General features: G+C 43.1%; 1 protein-coding gene across 7 annotated transcripts in view; it reads right to left on the bottom strand.

Moving 5' to 3' along the window:
- Positions 1 to 11,696, bottom strand: part of ZNF292 (zinc finger protein 292) — a 111,382-nt gene extending 99,686 nt beyond the window's left edge. The window contains exons 1-4 of one of the 7 annotated variants that reach the window (XM_063812518.1): positions 10,979 to 11,646; positions 10,674 to 10,701; positions 8,185 to 8,425; positions 7,787 to 7,983 (exon numbers count right to left, since the gene is read on the bottom strand). In XM_063812518.1, the coding sequence (XP_063668588.1) occupies positions 7,787 to 7,954 (168 nt within the window). In that variant the 5' untranslated portion in view covers positions 7,955 to 7,983; positions 8,185 to 8,425; positions 10,674 to 10,701; positions 10,979 to 11,646. Of the gene's footprint in view, positions 1 to 7,786; positions 8,094 to 8,184; positions 8,644 to 10,673 lie in introns of those variants that run through there. The other 6 variants (XM_063812517.1, XM_063812520.1, XM_024357325.3 and 3 more) reach the window with 6 other exon arrangements.
- Positions 11,697 to 12,040: the final 344 nt, after the last annotated feature.

The following is a 12,040-nucleotide window of genomic DNA, read 5'->3' as shown; positions in this document are numbered from 1 at the left end:
ACCTTAGTGTTCCCACATAAGAACAATTTAAACATCTGATTAGAATAAATCAAAAGATATATGTAACTAAAATGTATGTGGTTTTTTGGGGGGTTTTTTTTTTTTTTGAGGCGAAGTCTCGATCTGTCACCCAGGCTGGAGTGCAGTGGCGCCATTGTGGCTCACTGCAAGCTCTGCCTCCCGGGTTCACACCATTCTCCTGCCTCAGCCTCCTGAGTAGCTGTGACAACAGGCGCCCGTCACCACACCCGGCTAATTTTTTGTATTTTTAGTAGAGACAGGGTTTCACCATGTTAGCCAGGATGGTCTCGCTCTCCTGACTTCATGATCTGCCCGCCTCGGCCTCCCAAAGTGCTAGGATTACAGGCGTGAGCCACCACGCCCAGCCCTATGTATGTAACTGAATTTTAACAAATCTTCTTAGCTGAACATATATACTTAGGGACTTTAGTCTTTCTTTTTTTAATGTAAGTCAAGGGGGAAAAGGTAACATTTTTCTTTTGAGATACATTGTGCAACTGCCAATGCCAAAAGAAAAACAATGAATCAGGAGGCTCTCCTGGAAAATAATACATTGTTAAAAGTCACAGTGTATGTATGCTGACAAACATATTAATGAAAGCAAACTTTCCATTTTACAACTATAAGAGCATACTCACACTGATTGGTTAATTTTATAAACTGAATTTATCTGTAGGAGTTGGGAAAAATAATGTAACCTCTCACCTTTGACAGAATCTCAAGAAAATAAGTAGAGCAGCAGTTTTATAGCTAAAAACCTATGAAAATCCTGTTTGGCAGGTTAGTAAATGTTATGAAGTACAGCTGCAGAATAAATCTTCTCTTCCCTCATTTTAATTTAGGTCCAAAAAGGATAAGAAGGGGGCAAGCAAAGCTTAGTTTTGCTACAATTGATATAAGCATACTCTGCAAAGTAGAATTTATTATCTCTAACATGCAATCATACTAATTATGAACATTTAAAAAATTATTTCCCATGAGCACTATCTAAACTTCTAAAAGTTTAAATGACTTATTGCTCCCTCAATACCTAAAGTAATTATCACTAATTAACAAGCAAGCTGTCTTTTCTTCTGATTTAAAGTGTCCTACAAATTAAGATAGCCTCTAATAGTCAAAAAGAAAGTCTAATTTTTAAGGAAAATGCTTAGTTTCAAAGATCTTGCAGTTATAATGTAACATGTATATAAACAAAAGAATCAACTTGTATCAAACTGATGAGACATAAAATATACAAAGAAATGTCCTAAATATGTAATCTAAACATTCTGTAGCTCTAACAGTTTTAATTTGGTTTTTATTTCTTATACCAATCAGGCACCAATAATGGCTAACAAAGGTAATGAAGACTAGCTCAAATAGTACCTCCTCAGTAAAGCCTTCCCTGATACCCCAGCCTGAAGTGCTTACTACCTACTTTGAACTCTTTAAGTTGCTATACATAAAATTAACTTACTCTCCTAAATATCCACTGATAATGAACTGATTAATTAGACCCAGCCATAGACTAGAATTACTATATACTATAATACGGAAAGCCAAAAACTTACATGAGCAGCTATGGAATGAGCTAGAAGATGCTTTTGGGAGGAGGGAAAGCAAGATACAGTGTAGTTATCTTTATTTTCTTAAAAAGAGCAAACTAGTTCTGGAAACCATTAGGGGATTTGTCTTTGTGGAAATGAGACTGGACCTCTAGAATGGGAAAAAGATCAAGTTTTCATTGTATGCCCTTTCTCAGGGTGAATTTTAAAAAACCATTTCAATTAGTACATTTTCAATTTAAAACAAAACAAAACAAACAACAAAAAAGCAAAACCAGGCTGGGTGCAGTGGCTCACGCCTATAGTCCCAGCACTTTGGGAGACCAAGGTGGGAGGACTGCTTGAGCACAGGAGTTTGAGACCAACCTGGGCAATGTAGGGAGATCTTGTCTCCACAAAAAATTTTAAAGTTAGGCATGTTGATGTGCACCTGTGGTCCCAGCTACTCAAGCTGAGGCAAGAGGATCGCTTAAGCCCAGTTGGTCAAGGATGCAGTGAGCCGTGACTGTGTCACTGCACTCCCACCTGGGTGACAGAGTGGAGACCCTGTCTCAAAAAAATAAAAAAAAAGCAAAACAATTTGTTAGTTAATACACTGCCTTTTGACATCTTTTCAGCTGTCATTTTGAAGTGATATTTAAATATTATCTTACTAATTTATATCCCACTAGTTGCCCGTATCCTTTATCTCCTATAACATCTAAACCTAGGTCTTTGCATATAAATGCTTTCTTAAAAGTACAGAATTTATTATATCAAAATGTCAAATCTTTTCTTTAATCAGGATAATTATGCTGAATTTGCTACCCTCTTTAACCTAGCAAAAGTTGTTTTACTGTTTATGCAATTGCTTGTAATTTCTGCTAAGAAAGTAGAAAGTTTCTTGACCTCTCATGGTCAGTATAAATTATACTTAAATATTGTTGAATATCATTTACCTGGACCTGTTCCAAATAAAGTATATTTCTGGAGCTTAACTATCTCAATATGAAAAGAGTAGAAGGACTAAAAAAAAAAAATCTTCTAGATATACTATTTTTCTTTCTGTTCAATGTTTCTGAAAAGGGTACTTAGAGGAATTACGCTTTCATTTGTTGGGACGGTCCTGATCACTTCAGAAAACTTAGCATTGAAGCTCATGGGCACTAAATGCCAGTACCACATCCCTAGTCATAGCAACATCCAAAAACCTGATCCCACATATTTCTAAGTGCCCTCAAAGAGAGAACTGGAGGTAGGGAAAGTACTATGCCCAGTTGAGAAGCCCTGCTTATATGAACTAAGAAAATTACATATATATACACACACACATCATATATATGTATGTATACACACACACACACACCGTATACATGTATGTATACACACACACATCGTATATATGTATATATACACACAAACATATTTTTTTATTAGAGTGTCCTGTATCTTATATCCTCTGTAACATCTAAACCTAGGTCCTTGCATATATATATATACACACACACACACACACACATATACATATATATACAAACACATGTACGTATGTATACACATACACACACGACTGTAATTCAACCCTTTAAAACAACTGTCAGCCACCAGATCACTACTGATCAATGGCCAGTAACAGTTACAATCAACCAGTCAGCCAGTCCAGTATATAGTGCTGTCAGCAAATATCATACTCCAACAAATCAACTATTACAATGGCCAATTTTTCCAACGAACTATTATTTTAAAATCTCTTTAGAACAACTCCTCTGTTGGAATGTTTCTTTTAAAACTCCCAAATAACCTCCCTCTTTACTGTACTCATCTCAGTGATAAAATATATAAATCATAGTTTACTACGATTATCTGTCTACCTTCCTCCAGAGACTATAAACTCTTTGAAGCCAGGGACCATGATCATCCTTGCCTAGCCTGTATACAGTAGATGTTCAATAGAAATGTTGAATGAGTGACTACTGGCCCAGTCTAATACAATTAACTAGTCTAAAAGGTTCCAATTATAACCAATTTTTGTATAATAAATACAGTAATAATCCTAAAACAAGTAAATGCAAGAAATTACTTCTGGTTATTCTATATACTTATTCTAAGTCAATTTTAAGAAAATGAGTTGGTTATATTGCCCATATTAAAGCTAACTTTGAAAAGATACAAGGAAATTTAAGAGCTGGGCATGGTGGTGTATGCCTGAGGTCTCAGCTACTTAGAAGGCTGAGACAGGGCCGGGCGTGGTGGCTCACGCCTGTAATCCCAGCACTTTGGGAGGCCGAGAGGGGCGGAACCAGCCTGACCAACAAGGAGAAACCCTGTCTCTAGTAAAAATACAAAATTAGCCGGGCATGGTGGCACATGCCTGTAATCCCAGCTACTCGGGAGGCTGAGGCAGGAGAATTGCTTGAACCCGAGAGGCGGAGGTTGTGGTGAGCCCAGATTGCGCCATTGCACACCAGCCTGGGTGACAGAGTTAAACTACATCTTTAAAAAAAAAAAAAAAAAAAAAGAAAGAAAAGAAAGCTGAGACAGGAGGATCACTTGAGCCTAAGAGTTTGAGGTTGTAGTGTGCTATGATCATACCTGGGCAATGTAGCAAGACCCCATCTCTCAAAAATAAAATAAAATATATAAAAAAATTTTAAATTTATGACGGGCGCTCCACTATGCCCATCCTCTACTTACTCTTCCCTCCTCCCACTTAAGCTTTAAGCAAATTCTCATTTAAATAAGCAAAGGGGGGGCAGGTGGCTTATTTCCAGAATGAGCAAAACAACACTGTTAATAACAAAAACATTTAATGCCTTTCGTTTCTATTCTGCTACTCAGAATTCAAAAAATCTATTAATCTTCTACCTCACTCAAAAATAAAAATCTATAAACTAGGGATCATAAGCAACTCCTGTTTCTGTGGGTTTCACCACATTCTCCAGAAACTGAACTTTTGCTCATAAAAATTACATAGAATGTAAACTAATTCATTTTTTAAAGTAAATGCAAAACTAAGGGTTACACAAGCACTGAGCATCAACACTGACAGAATATTAATTCTGAAGCCCATTAACTTTGACAAACGTTTATTCATCTCTGCCTTCTTGAAGCGTGTGACTATCCCAGTTTTACAGGAAAAGCTTAAACAGAAAAAGTTAAATAATAATCTCAAGGTTAGAAACTAAGACATAATTTCTAGCTCCTAGTATCCCTGGTACTATATTTAGATTGCGCCAATAAATTCTTTAATTGTTAACCATTGCTTCACTCAACTTTGTATCAAAATGCTAGGTGATAATTGCTAAGATACAATTTTATTTTTATTTTTTATTTTTTTGAGACAGGATCTTTCTCTGTCACCCGGGCTGGAGTGTGCACAGTGCACCATCTCTGCTCACTGCAACCTCTGCCTCCCGGGTTCAAATGATCCTCCCACCTCAGCCTCCTAAGTAGCTGGGACTACAGGCACTCGCCACAGCGCCTGGCTAATTTTTTGGATTTGTTTTGTTTTTTGTATTTTTTGTAGAGAAGGGGCCACGCCATGTTGCTCAGGCTCAAGCGATCCGCCCAACTCGGCCTCCCAAACTGCTGGGATTACAGGTGTGAGCCACCTCCACCCCTGTAAATAAACATAAATAAACAATTGTTTCAAGTTACCTCCACTTGACAAGATCACTAACATAAATAGGTTACCTGAGAAACAAAACAAAAAACCCCACCCCAGAAAATGTTCCAGAGGAAATCAGACACACTCTGTATCGTTTCAAATGGAGATTACTTTTAAGTGTATTTAAATTATTCTGAGCTTACAGTGTATGAAATATTTTATAATTTTTGAAATCCACAAATCCAGCATTTGTTTCATTAGTGTTTGATGTTTTTTTGTCAGTAGCATCAATAACAATTTATGTGGCAAGACTAATCACTTAATGAAACTGATATAGGAAATTACTTTCATTCTGATTTTTAAAATGCTGTTTCACTCATTAAAAAACTCAAGTCTGGCGGGACGCGGTGGCTCACACCTGTAATCCCAGCACTTTGGGAAACAGAGGTGGGTGGATCACTTGAGGTCAGCAGTTCGAGACCAGCAGTTCGAGACCAGCCTGGCCGACATACAGTGAAACCCCAAACCTCATCTCTACTAAAAACACAAAAATTAGCTGGGCTTGGTGGCGCACGCCTGTAGTCCCAGTTACTTGGGAAGCTGAGAGAGGAAAATCGCTTGAACCCAGGAGATGGAGGCTGCAGTGAGCTGAGATCGCACCACTGCACTCCAGCCCGGGTGACAGAGCAAGACTCCATCTCTCAAAAATAAATAAATAAATAAAAATCTTTAAGTGATAACTTTACAACGTCACACACTCACAAAAAAGCGGGGGGGAGTCCAGCTTGCATGAGATTCTATTTTCCCAGAATTATTAATCCTGCTTACAAATACTGCTGTCAAAAAAAGAATTTACAGTAATTAGCCTTAAAACTATCAGTGGACACTATTAGGGGAAAATGTCTTTCAGCAAAGCTAGACTTTAATAGTTTTCACTGATTATTATATAAAAACTGATTCGACTTACAAATGAAATACTTCCTATTATGGGTATCTTAGAGAAATTTTTTTATCTCTAAAATAAATCTTTAAAGACCAATTAAGAATGAGTGGGTACTGCAAGGCAGAGAAACTGAGAAATTTCAACAATTTTTTAATATTAAAATTCAAAGGAATGAGACTTTAATTTTGCCACAGGTACTCACCAGACCTATTTACCTAAGTAGGGAGCTTTCGCATTGCACATCCTCCTAGACGTCACCACTTGATCTCACAGTTTTTGTTTTTAAGATTATGAACAGCCATCAAATAATTTGTGACAATAAAGTGCATACAGCAACGGAGATTCTTTTGTATGTGATCACGTATCCCCGACATAATAAAGGAAATATTTCAATATTTGGAAGCTAAAAAATAAGTGAAAATGTAATCTACTCAGCTAAAATGGTCAACCATTGTTCTACGTTAAGATCAGTATTTTTCCAAAACGAATTCTCTGTAATGATACACTCACAAGTTAACTCTAAATATGACCTGTGTAAATTGTGTCTTTTTCCTCCTCAAGACAATCAAATCAAAGTCTTCACCACAGCCAGCAACACTACCTTGAAATTTTAAACCTAAGTGTAAGGCTCGTAATGAAGTCCAAATGTAGTCCCAAACTCTCCGATTTTCACCATGGATGAAATGATTTTCATCACTAGCAAACAGTGTTATTAACATTGCAAATGCTGGTTAGAATGCAGTCACTGGTGAGCAGTGCCCTTGGGCAAGCAAAGAAAAGATTTGAAACTACCCAAAGCACAGATCCACATGAACTTCAGTCTTCTCCCACTTCATCAGGAAGCCAAATAGGAAGGACTCCAAGAAACAGGGGTGAGGGGGTGATCGGGACAGAAAGGATAGTGGAAATCATACTCCTCGAAGGGTGAAAGCAAATGAGAAACGGACTCTGGAAAAGCCGCCCCAAAAGGACACTCAACCTGAGACAGATGTACAGGCACAGCTCCTCTACACTAAGGAGATAAAGCTTTACCACAGAAGTGATGCACCAAGAAAGCAAGTATGGGCAGGAGGAGACAACCTCCGCCAAGCACCCCCTCCCGAACGTCTAGCTCAACTAGAAGGGGTCGGCGGGGACTGCTCCTCCGAACATCAACAAAGGCCCCTTCAGTCCTAAGGCGAAACTCGATCAACAAAGGCCCGGAGACAGCCAGGACAGGGCCGGGGCTGGGGGCGGGACGGATGAAAGCAGGAATCAAACCAGTGGGGGCGGAGGCCCGTCGGAGTGGGAAGCAGAGGCGCAGAGGCGGGAGGCGCGGTAATCCCCAGTGCACAATAAAAGGAGGAGGAGGAAGAGAACCTGGCCTCCATTCTCCTCCTACTCTCTCCAATCCGCACCGTGTACATTTCCTCAGCCGCGGGGACCGCGCAGTCCCGAGTTCAGGGAAGGAAAGGGGAGGGGGGATTTTCCGCCTTGACCACAACTCCCTTCCCCCAGCCAGGAGCTGCAGACGACAACAACCGCCACAACTGCAGCCACACAAAGGCGCCTTCCTTCTACTCCCGCTCCCACCCAGGCGGAGGCGCCGATGATGCCAAGGAAGCGGCGACCACCTCTCGGCCGCCTAGCGCTCGCTCGCCCTCTTCCCCCTCTAGCTGGGGAAAGGGGGAGGGGACCACCGGGCGCCCTCACCTGGCACAGCTGCTGACAGTAGTCGGTGGCCGCTTCCACGGCCGGTACCCGGCTCTCCCGCAGCTGTCGCTCCAGCTCCTGGAGCCGCTCGCCCAGGCGCTGCAGCTCCGCGACGCAGCCGCCTTCGCCGCAACTCAACCTCTCCTGCTCGGCCTCTTCGTCCGCCATCTTCACACCCCGCTCCGTCGCGTACGCACCTGGGTCACGTGATAACACAATGCCACGTTCGGCGGGGTCACGTGCCGGGCGCGCTTGCACGGCGCCGAGCACGTACAAAGGGCCCGATGGGGAAGATATGGGGGTGGGGAGAGTGGCGCGAGAGAGCCCGAGGGAGGTGAAGGCAAGGGGAAAGGAGAAGGGCGGGGTTGGGGCGGTGCGGAAAACAGCGGTTTACTTACCCCGAGCGGGAAGTGGGCAGCAGCGGCCGAAAGGGGCGGGCTGGTGAAGGCCTGCTCTCGGTCACGTGGGCGCCGCGACGGGAAAAAGCCTAGGGAGGGGCGACCCTCTCCGGCGTCCCGATCCCGGCGTGGCTTTCCCCAGTCCACGAAGTCTTCTACGGACATATCCTCCTGTTCCCCAAGAGGATGGCACAGGGAGAGTTCTGAGTGGTCTCGGGCAATGGCTGCATTTGCTGTTGGCCTGTAAGCAGGCCAGAAGCAGAGGAAGAGAGAGAAGGTAAAACCCGCCCATGGACCGCAAGCGTGAGAGCCAAGGCAGGACTATGAACTGTCAAAATTGTCTCTGACTTCTCACCAGGCCGGAGAGGAGGGATCTAGTGCGTGAGGTACCAGATCTCGTCTCACTTGACTCTCCTCCTCTTCAGCACCAAGAACGCCTGTCCCCTGGAAACACATTCTCTAGGGGGTGGAGGCAACAAAGGAAAAGAACAATTGGGTCAGAGCAGAATGAGGTTCAATCCTCAGTCTGGAGAACGGAGCAAATTCATGAAAAGCATAGTTTAAAAGAAGTCAGAATATGAACAGACCAGATGACTTTTAAACCACGAAAACATTTCTAGAATAAGTGATAACTAACTACTCTGTTTCACCGTGATTTAGACTCTACTACACTCTACAGAAATCACCAACAATGACAACAGGCTATATATGAAAGCTATTGAAAAGAAAGTAGGTCAAGGAAAAAAAAACACCAATAAGGACTCCTTTAAAAATCATAACGGAGGAGAGGAAATTGATGCTAAAATAAAACAATATTGTCGAGAATTATTATAAATATCTACAGCATTTTTTTTCCTAATGCTACAAATAGAGGTAGCATTCTGAACCACATTTTACTTATAAGCTGAAAGTAATTAATACTTGGCACTGAACAAAAGAGTAGAAGAGGTGCTACAAAAATCCAAGAGCTTAACCCTAAAGTTCTTAATAAAACTAATATATTTTTTTTTTACCGTTAGAGCATTAGACAAAAGACCTATCTCTCTTGCAACTGAATAGTCTACAGAAATTTAGAAACAATGATATTGATGAGGCACCCAGTCTTTTCATTTACTCTGAGTGAAGTATATTTTTTTAGTACAAGAATCTAAAATAAAAATAATTCCCATTGTGGGCAGCGTCCTCTTCAAAAGATTTCTAGTAATTAATGGAAAGTGTTCTACATACTATGTTGTCCAGAATAAATGTTTTATAACGCATCAGTGATGGTGATGTTTTTAAAGCGGCATTATATAAGGTGACCAGGCACAGTTAAACCCCTTATGAAAAACAGTATCAGTTAATATTACATATTAACAAGGTAGAATCTTCAAATGTTTAATCTTCAAACGTTTACTCATGGAAGAGACTGGGAAGTACATTCAAAGGCTGAGAAGAGAGGATATAATAGTATCACTGAGTTGAAAAAGGAACAATTAAGGCAGCTAATGATTTTTAATATTTTCAGTTCACTTTCCCAAGTATTTTAGATACCCAAACCAGGTTTCACCAGTTTATGTTATCTTAGGATTCCAGTGAAAAAATGCAAAAAGGGAAATATGAGGTTAGCCAAATGTACCCGTAAATCCAAGGTAAGGTATCACAGGTTAGCAAGCTCATTTCCACTTCAAGTATAATGGTTTACACCACACCTAATCTATAGAAAGGAAGAAAAAATGGGGGTTGAGGGGTGGGAGACATATATATCCAGATATTGATTTTTAAGAGAATTGCCTGATAATGTAGGTCATTCCTACCTCTTGCACATAACAACCCTAAAACTATGGAGACTTGATTAGCAAATTGATTCTGAGCACCATTACTATCTGGTAAATGTCCATCAGCATGGATGGCCATGTCTTTATGTTTATTTAGTATCTGTGAACCCTATGTCCACATTCCTCCATTTCTTCTCCTTTGCACACACATAGAAATATTTAGAGCCTACAGGAAATGTAAGGATTGGGGGTGAGTGGTGTAATTAACACTCATTTATTGTGTACTTGATATTTGCAGGCACTACTTGGTTTGGGACAAGTCAGAGGCGAATAAAAGCTCTTCCTGCCTTGAAGAAGCTTACAGTTTTGTGGGAAAATGATCTGCAATGGGAATACATACGATATGACAAATGTTCTATTATGAAAATGCATGCCTGTATTCAACTTAGAACATCAAAGTAATCTCAGATACTAACAAGAATGTCCAACGAATCTCTACAGAAGTGCAGGCTTTTTTTTTTTTTTTTTTTTTTTAATGAGAAGGATTGAAAATACTATCCCGTGACAGGTCAACCTTGTCTTGGAAATCTCAGAAATCTCAATCTTATCCATAGAAAAGTCATGACTTCTGTGCTTATGTCCATTTGTTCTTTAAATACCAAACTGTCAGCTCATAGGAACCATTTACACACACACACTGACACACACACAAACACGCACACCCCTACTTACTGAGATGTTCCTGGGGAGATTCGAAGACCTGTTCCATTGAGAAAACAGGAATAAGCCCCTGGGGCAAAAGACTCTGCGTCTCTGGGGAGCTCAGTATCCGCGCCGCGAGCACCCATGCCCATTTTGAACACAACGCGACTGCTATGGACGTGGTGTAATCATATGGACCTTCACTCCCAAGAGACTCGATTTCAGAGAAAATCTGGGAGACAAATTTAGATCCCTACCCGCACCCACGCGGTCAATAAAGCTGGGGAGACCTTTGGGGGAGGGGACAGATGTGCTTGCATCCGGGCCGTGCGTGCCTGCTTCACGGGTTTTCCGGGCAGCACCGGCCCGCACACGCCGGTGCACTCTTTTTCTGGAATTCTTGAAATAGCCGGGCCTGAGGACAGTAAGGGAGCTGAGTTGTGTCTGCTACAGACAAGCGGCGCAGAGCCTGGGGGCCAAGCCAGGGATGCAGGGAGCGCGGCGTTAGCGGATGACGGATAGCTCAGGGCTAAGGCCTGGCAGGTCCTTCCTACCCCCGACCCAGTACACCCCGCAGCCCCGCCCTCGCCCCAGCACGCGAGGTGAAAGCGCGAGGCCCGGGGATGGCGGAGAGCGTGCGCCACTATCGGGGCGCTGTCTCTTCCCCCGCTCTCGCCCTGGGCCGGAGAACGGAGAAGGTCCGCAGGCCTCGGGCCACGGAGGGCACCAGATCGGTCCGCTCTGCTCCGCTAACCCAGCCTGCGCCCCTCCACCCCGCCAAGGCCCTGCTGGGCGCTGCGCCGGTTGCTCGCGTCCTCTGTTGTCGCGGAGCCGCCGCCGCCGCCGCCCGCGAGCCAGCAACGCCGACACCCAGCAGTTGCAGGCCCGGCGTTTGCCGCCGCGGTTTTTCCACCCAGCACTGAGGATCAAGCCCGCTGTAGCCTGGCTGCGACTCCCCGCTTGGGAGCAGAAGCCGCCAGGGGCCTCCAGGCCGAGAGATTCTGGAGCCTTTCCAGGGCGCGGCGGGGAGCGGGGCCTCCGGAAACCCACCCCGGGGATGCTGGAGTCTGTCCTGCAGAGGCCGTGGCGCGGGCACTGCTGCCTGATTTCGAAGAGGCTCCATCAACCTACTCTCTTCCAAAGGGCTGGGCAGCCCAGCCACAGACAGGCAGCCTCTGGATCTCAGAAGTGAGGGACGGAGTCTATCCTGGGTTTGGTCCAGTAGAAACCCCCCACCCCCACCCCCAGAGTCTGGGAACCAGTGCTGTGCCCACAGATGCAAAGAGAAAGAGCATGGGTTAAAGCGCTATTGGGATCGGTTAGACACCACACTTTTTCAAGGAAGACATTTTCTTCGAGAGGAACAGCAAAAGGAGTCAATATAATGTTAAAAATAT

The sequence above is a fragment of the Pan troglodytes genome, chromosome 5 (assembly GCF_028858775.2).
Source record: "Pan troglodytes isolate AG18354 chromosome 5, NHGRI_mPanTro3-v2.0_pri, whole genome shotgun sequence".
Taxonomy (NCBI): domain Eukaryota; kingdom Metazoa; phylum Chordata; class Mammalia; order Primates; family Hominidae; genus Pan; species Pan troglodytes.
The sequence above is the reverse complement of the archived record's forward strand: the minus strand, read 5'-3'. Positions and strand labels throughout refer to the sequence as shown.